Here is a 27,849-nt window from a genome sequence, read left to right as displayed (position 1 = left end):
GTATAGGATGTTAGTAAAAATGTCACAGGCACACGTTCAATAAAGATGTAAGACTTTGCAAAAATAGCAGTTGATTTGATCAGCTATTTATGATAAATTAGTTGAAGATTAAATAAAAAGTATAATATATTTAATTTTCAAGACATGCTGGAGTAGTGATGACTAAAGACGGGCATTTCTATACATAATGATTGTGATTTTCAGTCCTTTACAAGTGAACTCCTTTGATGAAAACTGTAATATTGCATCATTGCTATGTTGTACATGCGAAGTTCCCAGTAGCACTAGGTCATAAACTGCCACTAAAACCACTTTCTTTTTGCAACTTTGTAAATTGAGCGCTTTAAAAAAGCTTTGAACTACCAGCAGATAATGTCATCAGTTCATCTACTGTGTTGTATCATTAAGTGCAATTTCCTTTATTCTGAAGTCTGGATGGACGCCTTGTAAATTGTGGTTCATCATAAATGAATTGTGTTTTATTGGCCAATCCAAAATTTGCTCACTATACCAACACCTTTTTGATTAACCCCCAAAACCGCAAGCTTTTGAGTTGGTAGTGTAATCGGATTCTTCGGGATGAATTTTATAAGCTATCAATTTATGATAATGTATATGCCTGAACTTAATATTGGAACACATTAATTTATGAAGAGTGCGGCATAAAATAATAATGTTCTGTGTGTATAGGGGTGAAGCCGTACGCTTGCACCATGTGTGACAAGAGGTTTTTCCAGCGAGACCACCTGCGGAGACACAGCGTCACTCATATGGGTATGGGTCCCTTCACCGTACCCATGTCATTAATCCATACCTGAACCCTAGTATACAGAGTTGGAAGGGTTTAGCCTATATGCTAGCTACTGCGTGAATCAAGGATGGCCAAGAATTTGTTTATGATTAAACAACATTTTAAATTGTTAGATAAATCATGGTTCTAGAGATGTTAAAGGGGGGCTACCAACTGAACCTTAAATTCTGCTGTTTGAAAGCAGCATGTTGACAAGAATGTTGCACTATTGATAAATTGTTGATGGTACTGAATGTTGTGTAGTTTATGGTATTGGATCATGAACTTCTCATCATCCAAGTGCAATTTCTTACATTCTCAGCTCCATGGATGGACTCCTTGTAAAATTGTCTCATCCTAATCTAATTATGTTTAATTGGCGTCCTTAATTTGCGCACCTTACTTTTTTGATAGACCCCAAAAATGCAAGCTATTGAGGTGGTAGTGAAATCGTATTCTTCAGGGTGAATACCCTGGAAGTTATGGTGCGTTCGAGTGCTGTTGGAAATCCGAAAATATGAGGTCCGGACTCTGAAATAACCACTTGAACGACATTCCAAATTGTTAGAGGTGGGAAACTTGGGCCCCAAATGTTTTGTTTTAGACCAAAATATGTTAAAACAAAGCCATTTACAATGTAGCTAGTTTGACACATTGTCAATGTAAGCAAGCTAGCAACATTGGTTCTTCGCCATTAAGCTTAAATCTCATTGGTTGAGAAATTGTGAGCGCCAGCTAAAATAGCACTTGAACGCACTCATGTCATAACGATGACTTCACCAACTGGGAAATACGAGATTCTGAGGACCAGTCAAACACACCACCATTGACATCAGTGGTTTATCAAAATCTATTTAGTATAAATGTATATGCCTAAGCTTAATTTTGGAAGACCTCAGTCAATGGAAAGTGAGACATAAAGACATTTGTATTTTCTGTGTGTACAGCGGTGAAGCCGTTCGCTTGCACCATGTGTGACAAGAGGTTTTTTCAGCGCCACCACCTGCAGAGACACAGCATCACTCATATGGGTATGGGTCCGCTCACCGTACCCATGTCTTTAAGATCAGGGTACACCTGAACCCTACATAATACATAGTTGGCGAGGTTTAAACACTTTAACTCAATAATATTTGAATTAAGCAAGTGTTACCATAATTGGTTTTCTTGCATCTCAAAAACACCTTTAAAAACACTCAAGCCTTCTGCTTGAAATTAGCACGTTGATAACAATAACAGCTAGGTACATATTTTTTTATCGTACTGTTTTTGGTGTGAAGTTAATGGTAAAAGATCAAACTAGTCATCAATTTCTTACATTCTACATTTTATTGGCCACCCTTAATTATTGCACCTTGTCAACACCTTGTTGATTTAAAAAAAAATAAGATTTTAAAAAACGCACGCTATTGAGGTGGTGGAGTATTTAGATTCCTCAGGGTGAATACCCTGAATGTTAACGACATCAGTGATTTTTATACGAAATCGATGCAGTATAAATGTATATGCCTGAACTTAATATTGGAAAACTTCAATCGATGGACACCGAGACACAAAATAATCTGCTTGTGTGTGTGTGTGTGTGTGTGTGTGTGTGTGTAGGGGTGAAGCCGTACGCTTGCACCATGTGTGACAAGAGGTTTTTTGAGCGCCACCGCCTGCGGAGACACAGCATCACTCATATGGGTATGGGTCCGCTCACCGTACCCACATCATTAAGATCAGGCTACACCTAAACCTTAGCATACATATTCTCAAAGCACCAGACCCCCCAAAGCTCAGAAGATCTGGTATATACCTGAACTTAATATGGAACACTTCAATTGATGGAGAGTGCAGCATTAACATAATGCTGTTCTCTGTGTATAGGGGTGAAGCCGTTCGCTTGCACCATGTGTGACAAAAGGTTTTTTCAGCGCCACCACCTGCGGAGACACAGCATCACTCATATGGGTATGGGTCCGCTCACCGTACCCATGTCTTTACGATCAGGGTACACCTGAATCCTAATATATATATATATATATGTATATTATTTGCGGATAGGTTGGATATGAAAAACACAATTTCCCATAAGTTTGTATGGACAGCAGTGGCTTATAAAGAATTCATTTAGTTTAACCGAATACACATAATATTGGAAGACTTCAGTGGATTCATTCTGAGAACCAAAGTAATGTATTGTTCTGTGTGTATAGGGGTGAAGCCGTACGCTTGCACCATGTGTGACAAGAGGTTTTTTCAGCGCCACCACCTGGCGAGACACAGCGTCACTCACATGGGTATGTCATTAAGGCTATTGGTGAAATGTTTGCATGTTAGGTTTGATATTAAAAACGTCCATAATTCCATTTCTTCTAAGGACAAGGGCTTATATTACTACCAGATGATGTCATCAGCTCATGTGATGTGTTTTGCTATTTTGGAAAAAACAACTACACCGACTGTTCGATAACTCGCACCTCAATAGCATGCGGATTCATTTCTCTTCCAAATTGTCTTCTATTTTCAACCCGAGAATATTTCAATTGAGCAGGTGTTATCATACTTTTTTTCTTGTAACCTTAACAAGAAGTAGTTAAAGTAATTCTACCATCCAAAAACGGGTCCATTCTGCTGCACGTTGATAACACTGTGCTTATTATTAGCTCTCTTGTAATTCCGTGTCAAGTGTTGTTTTAGGTATGAGAGAAATCACACTTGATGACAAGTTCACGTTTACATTCTGAACCCAGTGGATGGAAAGCCCTATATTTTCATTTTAAAAGTGAGTTCTGTACAGATGACGTTTTATTGCTCAACCCCAATTCCCACGTAAAACAAAAAAACGTGTGCTTTGTTCGACTCCAACGACCACCGCGAGTTATCGAAGTGGCGGTGTAATGACATTTTCAGTGTTAATCCTCTGTTATAATTGCATAGGTTTACAACAGTGATTAATAAACAATCAATCAAGTATAAACTCATACACATGCTATTCAATAGATTCACACATCTTTGAAGGATGGATGGATGATGGAGTGTGAAACAGAAAAATAATAAAACATTCTTTGTGTATAGGAGTGAAGCCGTATGGTTGCACCATGTGTGACAAGAGGTTTTATCAGCGCCACCACCTGGCGAGACACAGCGTCACACATATGGGTATGGTTCTGCTCACTGTACTTCTGTCATTAAAGGGATAGTTCACCCAAATTACAAAATTACATTGGTTTCCTTACCCTGTAAGCTGTCTACGGACAAGGTATGACAGCAGTACATGCTTTGGTTTAGATTCCCTGGCACGGTGTCCAAATACTGGAGTTTTAGCATTTGTGGCACAAATCACATTCACATCGTGGTACCGATATTATCATTTTCAGGCATGTTCAAATCATCGACGTGACTGAGCTGCACAATACATTTTTGACACTTGGATGATTTGGACGTGCGGAAAATGCTAATATCGGTACCATGACTTGAATGGGATTTGTGCTATAAATAGTAGCATTTTGCGTGCCTCCCGAGTGGCCCAGCGGTCTAAGGCACTGCAGTGCTTGAGGCTTTACTACAGATCCGGGTTCGATCCCGGGATGTGTTGCGACTGGGAGACCCATGAAGCAGCGCACAATTGGCCCAGCGTTGTCTGGGTTAGGGGATGGTTTGTCTGGCCGGGATGTCCTTGTCCCATCGTGCTCCTGTGGCGGGCCAGGCACATGCACGCTGACAGGGTCGCCAGTTGTACAGCGTTTCCTCCAACACATTGGTGCGGCTGGCTTCCGGGTTAAGTGAGCAGTGTCAAGAAGCAGTGCAGCTTGGCAGGGTCATGTTTCAGGGAACGCATGTCTCTCGACCTTCGCCTCTCCTGAGTCGTCTGTATGGTAGTTGCAGCGATAGGACAAAACTGTAACTACAAATTGGATATCACGAAGTTGGGGAGAAAAATGTCTCAAAGACATTTTATAAAAATAAAAAAAATAAACAAACACTATTAGCATTTGGAAACCGTGTCAGGGAAATAAAACCAAAGCATGGATTGCTCATGTACCTTGTCCATAGACTGCTTACAGGGTATGTAAACCAATGTAATTTTGCAATTTGGGTGAACCTATCCCTTAAAGATCAGGACACACAAACCCTAGTATACAGGGTTGGCAGGATTTATACGCTAGTCATGCACAACGAAATGTATTGGTGAATATATAATATTTTGTAAGTTATGTTTGATATGTAATTACCCTTGAGAATGAAGCTAATGTTAGGCTAATATTACCACCAGATGACATCAGCTCATGGGATGTGTGCAAAATGTATTACCAAGAAATTGGCAAAAAAAACAAGTACATTGACCACTCTAACTCATGCATCAATCAATAAGATTAAAAACTTAGTTGTGGAGATGTCTTCCAAACATGTTTGTATTTTCAAGACAGACAGTTATGATAATTGTTATTGGATTGGATGTTATTGGAAACTGCAGAAACGGTTAAAGATGTCTACAATCTGAAAACACCCAATCCTGCTCAGTATTGCCAACTTGGCCACTTTACACTAGTCACTAGATCTAGCAACATTTTGGACCCCTGAAAGTGATTAGGAGTCAGGACGAATTCAGCAATTATTTAAAGCATTCTCGAGCGTTTGCCTCAGGAGTTTTCAGAAATTTGCGACAGGCTAATGATCACATGCCTTGAAAATGTGTATAATCTAACAACTTATATTGACAATGTTTAGACAATAGCTTTTTTCCCCCAAAAGTTGGCAACACCGGCCCTGTTGCGTGAAGGCAGAATGTTGATAATAACAGCACCTAGTGCATATTGTTAGTCCAGCTGTTATTGTGCCTGATGTTTATGGTAAACCTAATATTGGAAGATTTCAATATGGAGTGTGAGGCATTACAGTAATGTATTGATATTCTTGTGTGTGTGTATAGGGGTGAAGCCATACGGTTGCACCATGTGTGACAAGCGGTTTTACCAGCGTTACCTCCTGGCAAGACACAGCCTCACTCATTTGGGTAGGGGTCCGCTCACCGTACCCACCTTACCCAAGATCAGGCTACACCTGAACCCCAGTATACAGGGTTGGCAGAATTTATATGCTAGTCGTGCTCAAATGAATGTATTCAGTGCCTTCAAAGTATTCATACACCTTGAATTATTCCACATTTTGTGTAACAGCCTTAATTCAAAATGGATTTATAGATTTTCTTGCCCATCTACACGCAATACCCCATAATAACAAGTTAAAACATGTTTGCAGATTTATTCAAAATAAAATACAGGTATCTAATTTACGTAAGTATTCACACCCCTGAGTCAATATTTTGTAGAAGCACCTTTGGCAGGGATTACAGCTGTGTGTCTTTCTGGGTAAATCTGAGCTTTACACACCTGGATTGTGCAAATTTGTCAATTTCTTAAAAAAATTATTCTAGCTCTGTCAAATTTGTTGTTGATAATTTCTAGACAATCATTTTCAGGCCTTGCCATGGATTTTTCAAGTAGATTTAAGTCAAAACTATACCTCTGCCATTCACTGTCTTCTTTGTAAGCAGCACCAGTGTAGATTTGGCCTTGTTTTAGGTTATTGTCCTGGTGAAAGGTGAATTCATCGCTCAGTTTTCCTCTAGGATTTTGCCTGTGCTTAGCTCCATTCTGTTTCTATTCTATCCTAAAAAACTCCCCATTCCTTAACTATTACAAGCATAACCATAACATGATGCAGCCACCACTATGATTGAAAATATGGAGAGGGGAACTCAGTAATATGTATTGGATTTGCCCCAAGCAACACTTTGTATTCAGGACAAAAAGTGAATTGCTTTGCTACATTTTTTGCACTAATACTTTAGTGCCTTGTTGCAAACAGGAAGCATTTTTTAAAGTATTTTTTATTCTGTACTGGCTTCCTTTTCACTCTGTCAATTAGGTTTGTATTATGGAGTACAATGTTGATCCATCCTCAGTTTTCTCCTATCACAGCCATTAAACTCCGTAACTGTTTAAAAGTCACCATTGGCCTCATGGTGAATTCCCTGAGCGGTTTCCTTACACTCCGGCAGCGGCGTTAGGAAGGACGCCCGTATTTTTGTAGTGACTGGGTGCATTGTATATTATTTATATGTATATTATTTATATATATTTATATATATATATATATATATATATATATATATATATATATATATGTATATGTATATATATATATATATATATATATATATATATATATATATATATATATATATATATATATATATATATATATATATATATATGTATATATATATTGTATATATGTATCTCTACCAGTAGCTGCCCTTCTTTACGAGGCATTGGAAAACCTCCCTGGTCTTTTGCGGTTGTTTGAAATTCACTGCTCGACTGAGGGGCCTTACAATTATCTGTATGTGTGGGGTACAGAGATAAGCTAATTTTTACTCCTGAACTTATTTACGCTTGTCATAACACGTACATTTTAAATTCAGGCTGTAACATATCCATATTCGGAGGAAGTCAAGGTGTGTGAATACTTTCTGAATGCAATATAGGTGAAATATATTCTCTACATTTTAGGTTTGATCCCCCAAAAAGTTAATAATGTAATTTCACTTAAGGATTTGAAAGGCTAGTTTTACTACCAGATTACATTTGATGAGATGTGTGGGGGATATAAGCGATTTAAAAATTAAAAATAAATGCATGAAACTTAATTGTCCAAAAAATGATCACTAAAAACACAGGACGTCATGCCTCAATAAGTTTCAAATTGGAATAACTCCCAGTTGTAGCGATGTCTTCCAAAATTGTATGTGTATTTTAAATCCAGACAGTTTATGATGTGTTAGTGAAAGGACAGTTATTGGAATCTGCAGAAAGGGTTAAAGATGTCTACAATCTGAAAACACCTTCTCCTGCTCCGTATTTCCAACTTGGCAATGTTTGCACTAGTCATTAGATCTTTCAGTCCCCCTTCTCATTTTCCCCCCTAAAAGTGGCTAAGGTAAATTCAGCATTATTTAAGGATTATTTTACCTGTTATTTTTCAAAAAGGAAGTGACTTTCCTGCAGTGATTTGGCCTAGTCAGAACAGCAGCGTACACACTCACTGTGCTGATGATGATCACATGCCTTACAAATGTGTGTTTTGAAGTTATCATGGAAATCAATTGTCTACTTTATCTACAATTTTTGTAACATTGTGCTGCTAACAATAGCTGGTTTCTTACCCCATAAGAAGTTGTCAACACCAGTCCTGTTGTGTGAAGGCAGAATGTTGATGACAGCACTTGGTGCATATTGTCTGTTGTGCTGTATTTGTCTGAACTTTATGGAAAACTTAGTGGAAAACTAACAAGAGGCACAAAGTAACGTATTGATGCCCTTGTGTGTATAGGGGTGAAGCCATATGGTTGCACCATGTGTGACAAGAGATTTTACCAGCGATACCACCTCTCAAGACACAGCCTCACTCATTTGGGTAGGGGTCCGCTCACCGTACCCACTGTACCCAAGATCAGGCCACACCTCAAACCTTGCATATAGGGTTAGCAGGATGTACAGGAGCAGTCACACCTACTCATTCCAGGGTTTTTCTTTATTTTTACTATTTTCTACATTGTATAATAATAGTGAAGACATCAACTGAAATAACATATGGAATCATGTAGTAACCAAAAAATGTTAAACAAATCAAAATATATTTTGAGATTCTTCACTGTAGCCACCCTTTGCCTTGATGACAGCATTGTACACTCTTGGCATTCTCTCAATCAGCTTCATGAGTTAGTCACCTGGAATGCATTTCAATTAACATGTGTGCCTTGTTAAAAGTTAATTTGTGGGATTTCTTTCCTTAATGTGTTTGAGGCAATCAGATGTGTTGTGACAAGGCAGGGGTGGTATACAGAAGATGGACCCATTTGGTAAAAGACCAAGTCCATAGTTTGACAAGAACAGTTCAAATAAGCAAAGAGAAATGACACTCCATTACTTTAAGACATGAAGGTCAGGCAATCCGGAAAAAGACCTTTGAAAGTTTCTCCAAGTGCCGTCGCAAAAACCATCAAGCACTATGATGAAACTGGCTCTCATGAGGACCGCCACAGGAATGGAAGACCCAGAGTTACCTCTGCTGTTGGAGGATAAGTCCAATTTGTAAGTCGCTCTGGATAAGAGCGTCTGCTAAATGACTTAAATGTAAATGTAATTAGTTACTAGCCTCAAATTGCTGCCCAAATAAATGCTTCACAGAGTTCTAGTAATAGACACATCTCAACATCAACTGTTCAGAGGAGACTGCGTGAATCAGGCCAAATTGCTGCAAAGAAACCACTACGAAAGGACACCAATAAGAAGTAAAGACTTGCTTGGGCCAAGAAACATGAACAATTGACATTAGAACTGTTGAAAAACTGTCCTTTGGTCTGATGAGTCCAAATTTGAAATGTTTGGTTCCAACCGCCATGTCTTTGTGAGATGCAGAGGAGGTGAACAGATGACCGCCGCATGTCTGGTTGTCACTATGAGGCATGGAGGTGGTGGTGTGATAGTGCTTTGCTGGTGACACTGATTTATTTAGAATTCGAGGCGCAATTAACCAGCATGACTACCACAGCATTCTGCAGCGATGCGCAATCCCATCTGGTCTGCGCTTAGTGGGACTATTATTTGTTTTTCAACAGGACAATGACCCAACACACCTCCAGGCTGTATAAGGGCTATTTGACCAAGGAGGAGAGTGATTGAGTGTTGCGTCAAATGACCTGGCCTCCACAATCACCTGACTTCAACCGAATTGAGATGGTTTGAGATTAGTTGGACTGCAGAGTGAAGGAAAAGCAGCCAACAAGTGCTCAGCATATGTGGGAACTCCTTCAAGACTGTTGGAAAATAATTACCGGTGAAGCTGGTTGAGAGAATGCCAATAGTGCACAAAGCTGTCAAGGCAAAGGGTGGCTACTTTGAAGAATCTCAACTATAAAATGTATTTTGATTTAACACATGATTCCATGTGTTATTTCGTAGTTTGTAGAAAATAGTATAAATAAAGAAAAAACATTGAATGAGTAGGTGTCCAAACTTTTGACTGGTACTGTATATGATAGTCATCATGCACAAAGAAATATAGGTGAAATATATGTTAGGTTTAATATCCAAAAAAGTCCAGAATTTCCATAAGTTAGGATGAGAAGGGGTAGTTTTACTATAAGATTACATCATCAGCTCATGTGATGTGTTGTGGTTGTGGACTAAAGCATTGAAAAATACATTTAAAAAAAATAGTTGGAGAAAACATCTCCCTGATTCTTCCACCTGAATCCCCTATAAGTCATTGCATGAATTGAAATTAGTGGTAAAAATCAGTTTAGCGTAAATGGATATACTGTACTTAAACTTCCTATTGGACTTAAAATGGTGTGAGGCACAAAAGTAATATCTCAATGCTTTGTGCATTTAGGTGTGAAACCTTACGCTTGCACCATGTGTGACATGAGGTTTGTTCAGCGCTACCACCTGACAAGACACTGCCTCACTCATACGGGTACAGTCCGCACACCGTACCTATCACACATACAAGCTAGTAAAGGATGTTCGTAATGTATTTTCACACACGTAATGAAGGACTGCTAGAAAATAAAAATGTCTCATCTACATAGTTTTGTAGTGATAAATTAGTAAATTGTTCATTTTAAGTTTAAAATACTGCAGCAACACAAATTAATATTTGTAATACCTTCAAGTACAAGTTCCATTTTTTTATTGTTTAAAGCTAGACCCCTAAAGATCTTCAGCTAATTTAGCTATCATGTGGATGTTGACATAATAAAAACATTTATTTGAACAATACATCTATAACAATCTATTTCCTGCTATTCCAAACATGAATTGGTCAAGCACTTCCATAAGTAAAACGATATCATATTGTAAGCTTGTTGTGAGACGTTGTCTGCAGCTAAGTAGCTATTGCTATAATCATTTTAGTGAAGAATTTAGTTAAAATTTGAAACTACAACTATTTTTTACATTGTCTAATGATTATTTTAGCTAGTTGTTTTGCAGTGGGATTATACGTTCTGCGAAGGCTCTGACACACAATTACAGATTTTGTTCTTAATAGTTTTATTCGGTGCTTAGTTCACAATTAGTTCACAATTGCGTGTGTTGATTGTTGTTAATTAGCTAGTAGTGTTTTATGATGAAAAAAAGTCGTGTTCATTAGATCTTAATAAACAAGTCAGATTGCCACGTCTTCTCATCCTTGTGATCAACAGCCCCCATCTTCAGGGTCCACATCGTGATATGACACGTAAAGCACTCTTACTGTAATTGTTACATGCTTATGGTAGCAAACAATTATCTCACAATAGTATTTGTAGTGCTAACTTGATTTTTGTGTTGTACTCTTTGGAGTGAGAGCTAATGCATTGCTCTGTGTGTGTAGGGGTGAAGCCGTATGCTTGTTCCATGTGTGACATGAGGTTTATTCAGCGTAACCACCTGGAGAGACACAGCCACACTCATACGGGTATGCCCCCATTTACTGTACCCTTATCCCCAATAAAAGCTATTTTAACCAAAACAAATATATGATCACAACAAACTCGAGTTTGGATTGTCATGTCATTTGATGAGCTGTTGAACCAGCCTCAAACTATCAAAACTTTTCAGGGGCATCGAGTTGGTTTGATTTAAAAAGCAAAAACAAATATCAGTTTCCACTTTTATCTACACATAATGAGTTGATGACAAGACATCTTAAAATGTTACCACAAGTTTAGTTTCTTATCCTTAATTCCTGTCCAGAAACTAGCTCATATTCAATAGTTTGTCTTAGTTTTGATGTCAGAAGATCTAAAGAAAGATCTAAAGATCTAAAGTTTCCCATCACTTTAACAAACATTTGTAGATTGGTTATTGTAACCAGTAGACTTTTAAGAGTAAATCATATACAGTTTGTCTGTGGATTTGATGTGATGAATCTGTTTGTTCTCTTTTAGGGGAGAAGCCGTTTGCTTGTGACATGTGTGACATGAGGTTTATCCAGCGTTACCATCTGGAGAGACACAAGCGTGTCCACAGCGGAGAGAAGCCTTATCAATGTGAGCGATGCCAGCAGGTAAAATAACTTAGACACAGACGAGGCACAGAGAAAGAGGCACACACATACCCAGGCACGTACATATACACACCTGCATTGGAGAGATGCCATCTGTGTGAGCAGTGCCAACACGTAGAAGAACGTGCCTTGCGTGCTGGCACTGAGGAACACATACACACCCAGACATGCTCACGAAGCAAGGAGAGAGCGTCATGCCCTCTTACGTTACAAAACATCTGCCGCAGGGTGAGCAGTGACCGCATATTGGAGAATGGTGTCAGAGGCACATGTACACGCTGATAGACACGTAGCAAAGACATGCCCTACCAGGTTAGAATTTTATTTTTTAGGGTGAGCAGTGCCAGCACATAAGAGAATGTATTGCATTGGTCATGCACACACACACACGGATATACCAACATACGTTGCCTGCCCACGTTAAAAATAAGTCTTCTCCTTATGAGCTGTGCCCACAGGTAAGAGAATGTATGCACATACTCTGACATGCAGTCACATTGGTAGCCATGAAGTGCTTTAAAAGGCTGGTCATGGCTCACATCAACACCATCATCCCGGAAACCCTAGACCCACTCCAATTCACATACCGCCCCAACAGATCCACAGATGACTCAATCTCAATCGCACTTCACACTTCCTTTTCCCACCTGGACAAAAGGACCACCTATCTGAAAATGCTGTTCATTGACTACAGTTCAGTGTTCAAGACATTGCAGTGCCAGGACAGCACACTCTCCCTCAACGTGAGCAAGACAAAGGAGATGATCGTGGATTACAGGAAAAGGATTGCCGAACACATCCCCCTTCACAGGGCTGTAGTGGAGCGGGTCGAGAGTTTCAAGTTCCTTGCTGTCCACATTGCCAACAAACTATCATGGTCCAACCACACCAAGACAGTTGTGACGAGAGCACGACAACGCCTTTTCCCCCTCGAGACTGAAAATATTTAGCATGGGTCCCCAGATCCTCAGTTCTACAGCTGCACCATCGAGAGCATCCTGACCGGTTGCATCACTGCCTGGTATGGCAACTGCTCGGGATTCGACTGCAAGGCGCTACAGAGGGTAGTGCGTACGGCCCGGTATATCACTGGGGCGAAGCTTCCTGCCATCCAGCAAGCGGTACCCAGAGCGCCAAATCTAGGTCCAAAAGGCTTCATAACAGTGTCTACCCCAAAGCCATAAAGACTCCTGAACAGCTAATCAAATAGCCACCCAGACTATTTACAAATTGACCCCCTTTGTTTTTACACTGCTGCTGCTCGCTGTTTATTATCTATGCGTTGGCACTTTACCCCTACCTACATGTAGAAATGACCTTGACTAACCTGTACCCCTGCACATTGACTCGGTACTGGTACCTCTTGTATATAGCCTCAGTGTTATTTTATTACTTTACTTTATTACTTTATTTAGTCTATTTTCTTAACCTACAATGCAGTTCAAAGAAAATAAAGTTAAGGGCTTGTAAAGTAAGCATTTCACGGTAAGGTCTACACCTGTTGTATAAGATTGGATTTGACCCACATGCACCAGAAAAGCCCATTGACCAAACGGACACAGTGGGCTTAATTTTATTGGGCATGTGTACACACTTATCTGTTTAAATGAATGCTGCATAAATCCTCCATGTATGTGTTGTAGAACTTCTCGCGGACGGACCGGCTGCTGCGACATCGGCGGCTGTGTCAGGGCCGTGGTGTGGCCAAGGTGGAGAACCAGCCGTGCTGCGAGCCCCGCCCTTACTCCCAGGAGCCCCCACCCGCTCCACCCACCTGGAGCCCCCTTCACCCACCCCCTGGTCGACTGGCTGTCTGACTGACATTCCCTCCCATCCTCCCTCCCTCCATACACACACACCATCTCCCAGAGACAGGACAGGCCACCTAGTCTCACTCAACCCTGCACTCAGTGGCGCCACACTTTGGCAAAGACTGATCCTTCATCTCGGGTCCTGAGGTTACTATGACAGCGGGACAGATGTTTTTGTCTTCTTTTGAGAGCGAGTTTCCTTCGATAATCGCTGGTCTATTTTGTACTTAATCTATTTTTTAAAAGTTGTTTTTTATTATTATTTAGATGTATTGTTTGCTGTTGGTGGTACTCTCTTGTAGAGGGGGGGGTGTTAATGTTTGTTACACCATAACAATGATGAAGTGGGATATATATATATCTATATAACAATAAACAACACAGGACGTTTGTAGAAAATGTAGTTTGTGAAAGAAAAAAAGAGTTGTCAGACAATGGTACAGGTGTCAGAACTAAAACTAAAAAGGGGTTCCATAAAGTTTGATTTTAGGACGATATAGGCAAGTGGAGGATGTCCTAACAGGTCAGAAGTGAAGGGTCAGGTCAGAGGATATTGTGGTTCTTGTTGGATAAAGTTGCTGATGACTCAGGAAGTGGAACAGACATGATGATAGCGTTAGCAAGTTACATTACACCCTTTAACTGTGTATGTACGGAGGTCTATGGGAGCAGGTCGCAGGCTCTCTTTTACAGTCAGTTCTTAAAAAGATGTACGTGGAAAACAACGGCACAAGATGGCAGCTTCAGCAAGTTCCATTACTTTGTTTGTACAGATCCTCGTGTTGAGAGCATAGCAGGAGGTATACACAGTCTTGTGGCCTTAGAGCGTGCCTATGTTATTTGTTTAATTTTCCTTTAGTTTTTTTTAGTTCATGGTTTAATTATAATTTTCAGATACGATTATAAGGATGCGCCACTGCCTTTTTAAAAGCTGGGTATGTTTTTCCAAAGCTGTCACCCTTATAGAACACTGCTTACTACAATGGCACTATAAGGCATAGGCAAATATTCCTTCATCTGTTCGTTGAGAATTGATATAGTGCTGGTTATTATTGGTAATAATTTAACCCTGGGTTCCTGAATGATTACGTGAGGGGAGTTTGACAATTCCAGTGAGATGCTAATAGTGCTAACTTCAATTTGTCAGGCAGTGCTTTGGCCAGCTAAAGGCCATACAGATCATTTTTCTCATAGTTAAATGAACACTTGTTTCACTTTGCTACACACTAACAAATGCCTTTAACTGAGATTGGGGTAGGTGTGTATAAAGGATTTCTGTCATGTTCTTTCGGGGGTTAGCCTTAACTCGAATAAGATCTCTCTTAAATAATCATTGTAGTGTAAAATTATATTGTAATGAATGACTGTAACCTGTACTGAACTTTGTCTGTGGTTTACCCCCTCCAAGTGTAATGGCTACAGAGCACAGAGATGCTTTCATTAATATCTATCTACTCTTGTCCTGGTTAATCAGTATTCCTATTGGTGGTGTTCCACAGCAGCCTGTCTGTGGGCTTGTAGAGCAGTTTAGGGAAGGATCTCTGAAACCTGGTACTGAGGACCAGTGTATGTTGGACTTCACTTAAACCGAGTCATTGAATTGAATGATTCTCAATGTCGCCAGGCTACTACTGTTAGTGAAACCAATGTACTTTTGTTTATTTAGTAATGCCAAATGTATATTCCAGAAATGTTGCGATGTACAGTCTGCAGTAGTTAAGATATTTAACTGTTTTAAAAATGCCTGAGTGATTAAATGAAGCAATCCAGCAAACAGGGGTATTCTAGTACCAGGGTTAAGAAACTGCAGCTTACTGTATGAATTGGCAACCCCTTGCCCCAAGAAATGTGGAAAGGATGCCACCTGTAACCACCACTACCCACTAGTGAGGCCACAGGGCAAGGTTGGTTGCCATTAAGTGTTAAAGCCCTCTCAGTTCTGTCCTTTTAAGTATTGTTCTCAATCTCATGATGAAAATGCAATAGAATATTTTGAGTCTGATCAGTTAATACAGTGAGGTTTATTTTCTTCTAAGGGTCAGGTAAAGGATGGTGCGGTTAGAGAAGAGCTCCTTGCTCTCTGCTCTACTGTATTTGACGATTCTGGTAATGTTTCAAGGACCTTTTTTTCTGATAATATAAACACTGGAGTGATAAAAACAAAAGTAAAAAACATGAAATATGGATACATTTTTTTTTAAATGTTCTAGATTTTAGTCTTTAGACAGAGCCTCTTACTACTCAACTTGACAAAGATGGCAGAACCATTTGGATCAGTACTGTGTTGAGAGCCCAGGGCGTTTTAGTCATTTCAAGATTAGAGGTGGTAGAACCTCAAGAAAATGACTGTTTTTATACAGGTCCCCTTCTATTTGTAGTGAATTATATTGATAGAAATATTAGGTAAGCAACAGCATCTACATTAGCTATCACAAGTTAGTATTTTCTTTGTCTTTATTAGTCTTGCATGCAGAGTTATGGTCCTCAGTTAAGATAGGATCTTATATTGATTATTATTTTGTCTAAGCAAAATACGTGCATAAAAATAACTTCTTTAAAAATGTTACATTTGATTATTGTAAAAATGGGGAAACTAATATGTACCCTTGTGATCCAATTAGTTTTAATTGTAAGGGGAGAGGCTTCCTACCATTATGCTGAAATAAAATACTTTATAAAAGACTTGAGTTTTGTTTCCTCTGTTTACTCCAACAGCCTTATCTGGGGGGATAATCCGTGATATGAATATATCAAATTGTATTGGTCACAGACGTGTTTAGCAGATGTTATTGTGCGTGTTGTGAAATGCTTGTGAAAGTGATGTTCTTTGAGGGCCGTCGCGGTATCGGCTTGAGGGGGGATATACATAGCTGTGACTATAACCGAAGAAAATTGTCTTGGGAGATAAAACGGTCAGCATTTGTTTGAGGTATTCTAGGTCGGTTGAACAAAAGGACTTGAGTTCCTGTACGTTATCACAATTACACCATGAGTCCTCGAGGGAACCAAAGTTGAGAGGAAATATGAGATGTGTGCAGAAAGACTAGTCGGTGTCCTATTGGAGATTCCTGATAATCAGAGTACCAGTCTACACTATCATGCCAACTTCTCATTGTCGTGCCAAACACATTTGTTTTGACAATGAGCACGAACTGATCTGGGACCAGGCTAATATCACACCACTACCTGGCTAGAATGTATGTTCTTTGGTTTATTGAAACATTGCTAAGCTACATACTCATTGGGACTGATATATATATATATATATTTATATATACACACTGCTCAAAATAAAGGGAACACTAAAATAACACATCCTAGATCTGAATGAATGAAATATTCTTATTAAATACTTTTTTCTTTACATAGTTGAATGTGCTGACACAAATCACAAAAATGATCAATGGAAATCAAATTTATCAACCCATGGAGGTCTGGATTTGGAGTCACACTCAAAATTAAAGTGGAAAACCACACTAACCACACTGATCCAACTTTGTAATGTCCTTAAAACAAGTCAAAATGAGGCGCAGTAGTGTGTGTGGCCTCCACATGCCTGTATGACCTCCCTACAACGCCTGGGCATGCTCCTGATGAGGTGGCGGATGGTCTCCTGAGGGATCTCCTCCCAGACCTGGACTAAAGCATCCGCCAACTCCTGGACAGTCTGTGGTGCAACATGGCGTTGGTGGATGGAGCGAGACATGATGTCCCAGATGTGCTCAATTGGATTCAGGTCTGGGGAATGGGCGGGCCAGTCCATAGCATCAATGCCCTTTCCTCTTGCAGGAACTGCTGAAACACTCCAGCCACATGAGGTCTAGCATTGTCTTGCATTAGGAGGAACCCAGGGCCAACCGCACCAGCATATGGTCTCACAAGGGGTCTGAGGATCTCATCTCGGTACCTAATGGCAGTCAGGCTACCTCTGGCGAGCACATGGAGGGCTGTGCGGCCCCCCAAAGAAATGCCACCCCACCCCATGACTGACCCACCGCCAAACCGGTCATGCTGGAGGATGTTGCAAGCAGCCGAACATTTTCCACGTCGTCTCCAGACTGTCACGTCTGTCACATGTGCTCAGTGTGAACCTGCTTTCATCTGTGAAGAGCACAGGGCGCCAGTGGCGAATTTGCCATTCTTGGTGTTCTCTGGCAAATGGCAAACACCCTGCACGGTGTTGGGCTGTAAGCACAACCCCCACCTGTGGACGTCGGGCCCTCATACCACCCTCATGGAGTCTGTTTCTGACCGTTTGAGCAGACACATGCACATTTGTGGCCTGCTGGAGGTCATTTTGCAGGGTTCTGGCAGTGCTCCTCCTTGCACAAAGGCGGAGGTAGCGGTCCCGCTGCTGGGTTGTGGCCCTCCTACGGCCTCCTCCACATCTCCTGATGTACTGGCCTGTCTCTTGGTTGGGCCTCCATGCTCTGGACACTACGCTGACAGACACAGCAAACCTTCTTGCCACAGCTCGCATTGATGTGTCATCCTGGATGAGCTGCACTACCTGAGCCACTTGTGTGGGTTGTAGACTCCGTCTCATGCTACCACTAGAGTGAAAGCACCGCCAGCATTCAAAGTGACCAAAACATCAGCCAGTAAGCATAGGAACTGAGGAGTGGTCTGTGGTCCCCACCTGCAGAACCACTCCATTATTGGGGGTGTTTTGCTAATTGCCTATCATTTCCACCTGTTGTCTATTCCATTTGCACAACAGCATGTGAAATGTATTGTCAATCAGTGTTGCATCAGTGAACAGTTTGATTTCACAGAAGTGTGATTGACTTGGAGTTACATTGTGTTGTTTAAGTGTTCCCTTTATTTTTTTGAGCAGTGTATATATATATATATATAAAAACTTGTGGCGGTAATTGTCCTTTAGAGACCCTACCCCAGGCAGTAGTTGGTGTCAAATCAAATTGTATTTGTCACATGCGCCGAATACAAATGGTGTAGACTTTCCAGTGAAACTCTTACTTCCAAACCCTTTTCCCAACGATGCAGAGTTAATAAAAACACGAGGCATGAAGCTATATACAGGGAGTACCAATACCATATCAATGTGCAGGGGTACAAGGTAATTGAGGTAGGTATGTACATATAGGCAGGAGTAAAGTGACTAGGCATCAGGCTAGAGGAGTAGAAAAACAGTTGCAGAAGTGTATGAGTGTGTTTGTGTGCATATGTAGTGTGTACTGTGTGTGTGGGTTTTGTATGATATATAGTGTGGGTAGTCTTGAGTGTGCATATGTAGTGTGTACTGTGTGTGTGGGTACTGTATGATATAAAGTGTGGGTAGTCTTGAGTATGCACAGGGTCAATGTAGATAGTCCAGGTAACCACTTCATTAACTATTTAACAGTCATGGGCATGGCTTGGGGATAGAAGCTGTCTCAGAGCTTGTTGGTGTAAGACCTGATGCTCCGGTACCGTTTGCCAGATGGTAGCAGAGAGAACAGTCTGTGGCTTGGGTGGCTGAAGTCTTTGGCAGTTTTCGGACCTTCCTCTCCATGTGTTGGCATGAACTCAAAGGGCATTGTTGGTGTAACTGCTCCAAATCTCTTCAAGTCAAATTAAATGGCCCACTTTGCCTTAAATTAAACCGTGTTTGCGGTGATCCAGAAGTTCTTTGGAATGTACAGGTATTTCCCCAGAAACACTGACTGTGGTCCTTCTCTGTCCATTCCACATCCCCCTCAAACCATCAACACTTGCAGAAGAGGAGGGCTGATCATAACGGCATGGAGGGGAGGAGGAGAAGAACGTGGAGTTAGTCAAGGGTGTCCTCTAAGGCCTGCCTTTCTATTGTCTAACTGCCTGTGCTTTCCCAAATGCCCTGTGAATGTTGTGTGTACAAATAGGACAAGGCACTGTTTTGTCCTGGTAATGCACCCACCACCATCCAATTGAAATGGTCTTATGTGTATGGTGCTGTAATAAAGTATGTATGCAGAAGGGTGTTCTGGAAAAAGTATCCACAAATTCAGGATAGTGTTGCGTTAACCTGCAACGAAGCAGGTTAGTTGTGGAGGATTCATTCACTCCCATGGTTTCTAAGTTCATTTGAGATAAATAAATAAAAATACTCGCTAACTCATTGATCCTGCTTTTCTTTGTTTCGCCTAAACTCGCCCCAAAAAGATCTTGGTATTTGTTTCATTAGTCCATTGTTGATACAGCCGGTATGATTGGTTTCCTTTAAGCTTCACTACCTCAGATGTTTTCCTACACACTGACTGCAATGCTATCAGACTTTTTGGGGTCTAATGAAACCATCTCACTGAGGCATCACTCATAGAGGACTTGCTCTCTCTCCATTCCCGTCTCTCCCTTTTTCGAGGGGTTCAGCCATAGACTAATTTACAGCACCTTGGGGCTCCGAGCACTTAACACAGAGCCATCCTAAGTGAGGGGAGAGTATGGTTGCTGATGGGGTGAAAGGTCACTGCTAGGGTGTGTGCATCTTTTCATAAAGTAGGTGTCTGGGTAGAGTTTTCAGTGTTTCTCTAGATAACGGACACCTGGTAAGGTTGCAGACAGTTTGGTTGGACACATTGCAGTGGGGTAGATTATAGAGTTCTGATAAAGCTTTTATTTATCTCATTGATCTTTCAGATGTTTCTGAAATCAGAGTTAAACCCCCCTTTCCTTTCTCATGGTTTGAGCCTGGATCCCTCACTGTCATAAATCAGTACAGACTCAGACACCTCACTCCTCCCACCATGAGGTACAGGGGTGGCCTGTCATTTAGTGGTTAATTAACAAATGAATCAGCGGCTCTGCAAATGCAGTGATTGACCCTTGGTTATCCATCACAGGATCACCATGGTTACTGTCTGTGGCAATTAAAGATTATATTTAAGGTCGCAGATACATGTCCTGGAGGGGTCTGTGGTTTCATGTCAGCATTTACACACACACACCCACACCCACACACACACACACACACACACACACGCAATGTTGACTAAAAATAATATTTCTATATAATAGATCTAGAAGAAAAAAAATATTTCAGCTTAGTGAGTGTCAGCTTGTTCACCCCTCTATCTACATCAACTGGACCGCAGTCAAGAAGGTGGAAAGCTTCAAGGTGTGCAAATCACTGACAGACTGAAATGGACCACCCACACAGATAATGTGGTGAAGAAGGCGCAACAGAGCCTCTTCAACTGTCAGGAGGCTAAAGAAATGTAGCTTGTCACCTAAAATCCTCACAAATTTTTACAGATGCACAATTGAAAGTATCCTATTGGGCTGTATCACTGCCTGGTACGGCAACTGCACCGCCCAAAACAGCAAGGCTCTCCAGAGGGTGGTGCGGTCTGCCCAACGCATCACTGGGGGCAAACTACCCACCCTCCAGGACACCTACAGCACCCGATGTCACATCAGTCAGGAAGTTAAAGCTTGGTCACAAATGGGTTTTCCAAACAAACAATGACCCCAAGCAAACTTCCAAAGTTGTGGCAAAATGGCTTAAGGACAACAGAATCAAGGTATTGGAGTGGCCATCACAAAGCCCTGACCTCAATCCAATAGAAAATGTGTGGACAGAACTGAAAAAGCGTGTGCGAGCAAGGAGGCCTACAAACCTGACTCAGTTACACCAGCTCTGTCAGGAGGAATGGGCCAAAATTCACCCAACCTATTGTGGGAAGCTTGTGAAAGGCTACCCAAAAAGTTTAAAAGTTAAACAATTTAAAGGCAATGCTACCAAATACTAATTGAGTGTATGTAAACTTCTGACCCACGGGGAATGTGATGAAAGAAATAAAAGCAGAAATAAATCATTCTCTCTACTATTATTCTTACATTTCAACATTATTAAAATAAAGTGGTGACCCTAACTGACCTAAGACAGGGAATTGGTACTAGGATTAAAAATGAATTGTGAAAAACTGATGTAAATGTATTTGGCTACCGTATCTACATGTATATGTTATTGTGTGTGTGTGTGTGTGTGTGTGTGTGTGTGTGTGTGTGTGTGTGTGTGTGTGTGTGTGTGTGTGTGTGTGTGTGTGTGTGTGTGTGTGTGTGTGTGTGTGTGTGTGTGTGTGTGTGTGTGTGTGTGTATATATATATATATATATATATATATATATATATATATATATATATATATATATATGCATGTGTCTGTGCCAATGTTTGTGTTAAAATCTAATTTTACTGCTTGCATCAGTTACTTGATGTGGAATAGAGTTCCATGTAGTCATGGCTCTATGTAGTACTGTGTGCCTCCCATAGTCTGTTCTGGATTTGGGAACTGTGAAGAGACCGCTTGTGGTATGTCTTGTGGGGTATACATGGGTGTCCAAGCTGTGTGCCAGTAATTTAGACAGACAGGTTGGTTCATTCAACATGTCAATATATCTCATAAATAAAAGTAGTGATGAGGTCAATCTCTCCTCCACTTTCATCCAGGAGAGATTGACATGCATATTATTAAAATTAGCTCTCTGTGTACATCCAAGGGCCAGCCGTGCTGCCCTGTTCTGAGCCAATTGCAATTTTCCTAAGTCCTTTTTTGTGGCACCTGACCACACGACTGAACAGTAGTCTAGGTGTGACAAAACTAGGGCCTGTAGGACCTGCCTTGTTGATAGGGCTGTTAAGAAAGCAGAGCAGCGCTTTATTATAGACAGACTTCTCCCCATCTTAGCTACTACTGCATCAATATGTTTTGATCATGACAGTTTACAATCTAGGGTTACTCCAAGCAGTTTAGTCATTTCAAGTTGCTCAATTTCAACATTATTTATTACAATATTTAGTTGAGGTTTAGGGTTTAGTGAGTGTTTTTTTCCAAATGCAATGCTTTTAGTTTGAGAAATATTTAGGGATAACTTATTCCTGGCCACCCACCTTGGAACTAACTGCAGCTCTTTGTTGAGTGTTGCATTCATTTCAGTCACTGTAGTAGCTGACGTGTGTAGTGTTGAGTCATCTGCATACATAGACGCTCTGGCTTTACTCAGTCAGTGGCATGTCGTTAGTAAAAAATGAAAAAAGCAAGGGGCCTAAACAGCTACCCTGGGGAATTCCTGATACTAACTGGATTATAGTTGAGAGGCTTCCATTAAAGAACACCTCTGTGTTCTGTTAGACAACTAACTCTTTATCCACATTATATCAGGGGATGTAAAGCCATAACACATACGTTTTTCCAGCAGCAGACTATGATCGATAATGTCAAAAGCTGCACTGAAGTCTAACAAGGCAGCCCCCACAATCATTTTTATCATCAATTTCTCTCAGCCAATCATCAGTCATTTGTGTAAGTGCTGTGCTTGTTGAGTGTCCTTCCCTATAAGCATGCTGAAATTCTGTTGTAATTTTTTTTACTGTGAAATAGCATTGTACCTGGTCAAACACAATTTTTTCCAGAGGTTTACTAAGGGCTGGTAACAAGCTGATTGGTCGGCTATTTCAGCCAGTAAAGGGGGCTTTACTGTTCTTGAGTAGTGGAATGACTTTAGCTTCCCTCCAGGCCTGAGGGCACACGCTCTCTAGTAGCCTTAAATTGAAGATGTGGCAATATCGTTTGCTATTATCCTCAGTAATTTCCATCCAGATTGTCAGACCCCAGTGGGTTGTCATTGTTGATAGACAACAATACATTTTCTCACCTCTTCCACACTGACTTTATGGACTTAAAAAGTAGAGTTCTTGTCTTTCATAATTTGGTCTGATATACTTGGATGTGTAGTGTCAGCATTTGTTGCTGGCATGTCATCCCTAAGTTTGCTTATCTTGCCAATGAAAAAGTAATTAAAGTAGTTTGCAATATCAGTGGGCTTTGTGATGAATGAGCCATCTTTGTTTCATAGTGTAGTTTATTTTTATTTAGTTTAGTCACATGATCTCTTAATTTGCAGTACGTTTGCCAGTCAGTTGGGCTGCCAGACGTAATTGCCATACCTTTTGCCTCATCCCTCTCAACCATACAATTTTTCAATTCCTCATCAATCCAAGGGGATTTAACCGTTTTTACAGTAATTTTCTTAATGGGTGCGCGCTTATTAGTAACTGGAATAAGTAGTTTCATAAATGCGCTAAATGCAGCGTCTGGTTGCTCCTCATTACACACCACAGACCAGCAAATATTCTTTACATCATCAATATGAATCACAACAAAACTTCTTGTATGACCACTTATGCACTATATTAGGACCAGCCTTTGGAACTTTGGTTTTCCTAGATATTGCAATTATTTTGTGATCACTACATCCTATGGATTTGGATACTGCTTTAAAGCAAATATCTGCAGTGTTAGTAAAGATATGATCAATACATGTTGATGATTTAATTCCTGTGTTGTTTGTAACTACCCTGGTAGGTTGACTGACAACCTGATCCAGGTTGTAGGCACTGGTTACAGTTAGAATTGTTTTCCTGAGTGTACAGCCAGTCAATATTTAAATCACCCAGAAAATATAATTCTCTGTTGATATCACATACATTATCAAGCATTTCACACATATTTTCCAGATACTGACTGTTAGCATTTGGTGGTCTATAGCAGCTTTCCACAATAATGGGCTTTAGGTGAGGCAGATGAACCTGTAGCCATATTACTTCAACAGTATTTAACATTATATAATATCTAAGCTTTACAGGAATGTGGTTCTGAATATAGACGGCAACACCGCCTCCGTTGGCATTTCTGTCTTTTCAGTCGATGCTATAAGTAGATTGCTACCACTGTATCATCAAAGGTATTATCTAAGAGTTTCAGAGATATAATATGAATGTCATCTGTTACAAGCAAGTTATTGACTTCATGGACCTTGTTTCCTAGGCTACATATGTTAATATGGGCTATTTTTAGCACTTTTCTGGGTGGCTTGGTGTCCTCCGATGAACACCATTCTTGTTTAGTGTTTTATGTATCGTAGACTCGTCAGAGATGTTAGTATGTTCCAGAGATTTCTGTAAGTCTTTAGCTGACACTAGGATTCTTCTTAACCTCATTGAGCATTCTGCGTTGTGCTCTTGCAGTCAGTCATCTTTGCAGGACGGCAACTCTTAGGGAGAGTAGCAACATTGCTGAACTTTCTCCATTTAGGGAGAATTTGTCTTACTGTGAACTGATGAACATCAAGGCTTTTAAAGATATTTTTGTAACCCTTTCCAGCTTTATGCGAGTCAACAATTCTTAATCGTAGTTCATTTGAGATCTCTTTTATTCAAGGCATTGTTCACATTAGGCAATGCTTCTTGTGAATAGTAAACTCAAATTTTGTGAGTGTTTTATACAGTGGGGCAAAAAAGTATTTAGTCATCCACCAATTGTGCAAGTTCTCCCACTTAAAAACTATGACAGACAAAATTAGATTTTTTTTCTCCAGAAAATCACATTGTGGGATTTTTAATGAATTTATTTGCAACATATGGTGGAAAATAAGAATTTTGTCATTAACAAAAGTTTATCTCAATACTTTGTTATATACCCTTTGTTGGCAATGACAGAGGTCAAACTGTTTCTGTAAGTCTTCACAAGGTTTTCACACACTGTTGCTGGTATTTTGGCCCATTCCTCCATGCAGATCTCCTCTAGAGCAGTGATGTTTTGGGGCTGTTGCTGGGCAACACGGACTTTCAACTCCCTCCAAAGATTTTCTATGGGGTTGATGGGCCACTCCAGGACCTTGAAATGCTTCTTGCAAATCCACTCCTTCGTTGCCCGGGCGGTGTGTTTGGGATCATTGTCATGCTGAAAGACCCAGCCATGTTTCATCTTCAATGCCCTTGCTGATGGAAGGAGGTTTTCACTCAAAATCTCACGATACATGGCCCCATTCATTCTTTCCTTTACACGGATCAGTCGTCCTGGTCCCTTTGCAGAAAAACAGCCCCAAAGCATTATGTTTCCACCCCCATGCTTCACAGTAGGTATGGTGTTCTTTGGATGCAACTCAGCATTCTTTGTCCTCCAAACACGATGAGTTGAGTTTTTACCAAAAAGTTATATTTTGGTTTCATCTGACCATATGACATTCTCCCAATCTTCTTCTGGATCATCCAAATGCTCTCTAGCAAACTTCAGACGAGCCTGGACATGTACTGGCTTAAGCAGGGGGACACGTCTGGCACTGCAGGATTTGAGTCCCTGGCGGCGTAGTGTGTTACTGATGGTAGGCTTTGTTACTTTGGTCCCAGTTCTCTGCAGGTCATTCACTAGGTCCCCCCGTGTGGTTCTGGGAATTTTGCTCACCGTTCTTGTGATCATTTTGACCCCACGGGGTAAGATCTTGCGTGGAGCCCCAGATCGAGGGAGATTATCAGTGGTCTTGTATGTCTTTCATTTCCTAATAATTGCTCCCACAGTTGATTTCTTCAAACCAAGCTGCTTACCTGGTGCAGGTCTACAATTTTGTTTCTGGTGTCCTTTGACAGCTCTTTGGTCTTGGCCATAGTGAAGTTTGGAGTGTGACTGTTTGAGGTTGTGGACAGGTGTCTTTTATACTGATAACAAGTTCAAACAGGTGCCATTAATACAGGTAACTTGTGGAGGACAGGAGCCTCTTAAAGAAGAAGTTACAGGTCTGTGAGAGCCAGAAATCTTGCTTGTTTGTAGGTGACCAAATACTTATTTTCCACCATAATTTGCAAATAAATTCATTAAAAAAGCCTACAATGTGAATTTCTGGATTTTTTCCCCCCATTTTGTCTGTCATAGTTGAAGTGTACCTATGATGAAAACTACAGGCCTCTCTCATCTTTTTAAGTGGGAGAACTTGCACAATTAGTGGCTGACTAAATACTTTTTTGCCCCACTGTATAGGGCAAGGCAGCTCTAACCATCTCCCATCTCGTCTCATTGATTGGACTCCAGGTTAGCTGACTCCTGACTCCAATTAGCTTTTGGAGAAGTCATTAGCCTTGGGGTTCACATACTTTTTCCAACCTACACTGTGAATGTTTAAATTATGTGTTCAATATAAACAACATAAATACAATAATTTGTGTATTATTAGTTTAAGCACATTATGTTTGTCTATTGTTGTGACTTAGATGAAGATCAGATCAAATTTTATGACCAATTTATGCAGAAATCCATGTAATTCCAAAGGGTTCACATACTTTTTTTTGCCACTGCATATAATGTTTTCTAATAACATTCTACGGTATCTCATTCACTCAATAATTCTTACATATCTTGTATTACTCATCTCATATGTATATACTGTTTTTATATACTATTCTACTGTATCTTAGTCCGTTCCGCTCTGACATCATTCATCCATATGTATATAGTCTTAATTCATTCCTACTTAGATTTATGTGTATTGGGTATATGTTGCGTAATGTGTTCGATATTACTGCACTGTCGGAGCTAGACGCACAAGCACTTCGCTACACCCGCAATAACATGTGCTAACCACGTGTATGTGACCAATAAAATTTGATTTGATTTGAAGGCTAGTTACTGTATGATTGGCTCATCCTGAGAAGGAACGGGATGTTGTTAAATTACCCACCCATACCAACATGTATGCCTTTATGATTGTAAGTCTCTATGGATAAAAGTGTCTGCTAAATGGCACATATTATATATTATATTGTGGTTTCTGGCTGCTTCCTTGCAATATTGAAACCATGATATCGTAGCCACTGCAGGTTCGTCATGTTGTTATATTTGCCATTTACTAGGACAATGTAAGAGAACAGGCACTTTCACTGATAGACCTCTTAGCTTAGCTTAGCTGAGATTCATCTAACAAAAAGTTATAAATCAAAATGATATTGTAAAAAATAATGGTCTTCATCATATTTTAATAATGCATAAATCAATGGTAAACAGGGGTGGATCTCTGAATGAGAATGAGGGTCTTCTTCTCATAGGATGATGGAAAAACAGAAGCCATTTTGGGTGGGACCCTTCAATAGCAGCAGCTGCTGTGTCAGGCACAAAATGGTGCTAATGTTGGGCCATTTTAGTAAAGAAATGTAATGTCTACATCAGTGGTGAAAGGACAAGGCTGTCTATCCAATGTTAGCATACCTAACCCATGTTACTTTGAAGCTTACAGTAAAGATATGTCATTATTATTTAGGTGTGAATAGCCCTTTTATGTGTCTTTATGCATCTCTTGATGACTGTCTCCATCAGGGGTTGGACATAATGTCTCACCT

At 40.4% G+C, this 27,849-nt stretch overlaps 1 protein-coding gene across 50 annotated transcripts in view; it reads left to right on the top strand.

Annotated features, from left to right (window-relative positions):
* Window positions 1–16,386, top strand: part of znf740a (zinc finger protein 740a) — a 39,705-nt gene extending 23,319 nt beyond the window's left edge. For 25 of the 50 annotated variants that reach the window (XM_035797138.1, XM_052473642.1, XM_052473638.1 and 22 more), the window contains 12 exons: window positions 691–774; window positions 1,738–1,821; window positions 2,393–2,476; window positions 2,660–2,743; window positions 2,989–3,072; window positions 3,851–3,934; window positions 5,706–5,789; window positions 8,171–8,254; window positions 10,235–10,318; window positions 11,219–11,302; window positions 11,775–11,893; window positions 13,537–16,386. In XM_035797138.1, coding sequence (XP_035653031.1) covers window positions 691–774; window positions 1,738–1,821; window positions 2,393–2,476; window positions 2,660–2,743; window positions 2,989–3,072; window positions 3,851–3,934; window positions 5,706–5,789; window positions 8,171–8,254; window positions 10,235–10,318; window positions 11,219–11,302; window positions 11,775–11,893; window positions 13,537–13,710 — 1,133 coding nt within the window. In that variant the 3' untranslated portion in view covers window positions 13,711–16,386. The remainder of the gene's footprint in view (window positions 1–690; window positions 775–1,737; window positions 1,822–2,392; window positions 2,477–2,659; window positions 2,744–2,988; window positions 3,073–3,850; window positions 3,935–5,705; window positions 5,790–8,170; window positions 8,255–10,234; window positions 10,319–11,218; window positions 11,303–11,774; window positions 11,894–13,536) is intronic. The other 25 variants (XM_052473650.1, XM_035797125.1, XM_035797116.1 and 22 more) reach the window with 20 other exon arrangements.
* Window positions 16,387–27,849: the final 11,463 nt, after the last annotated feature.

This window comes from Oncorhynchus keta, chromosome 21, assembly GCF_023373465.1.
Source record: "Oncorhynchus keta strain PuntledgeMale-10-30-2019 chromosome 21, Oket_V2, whole genome shotgun sequence".
In the NCBI taxonomy this organism is placed as follows: domain Eukaryota; kingdom Metazoa; phylum Chordata; class Actinopteri; order Salmoniformes; family Salmonidae; genus Oncorhynchus; species Oncorhynchus keta.
This window is presented reverse-complemented; position numbering and strand designations above follow the sequence as displayed.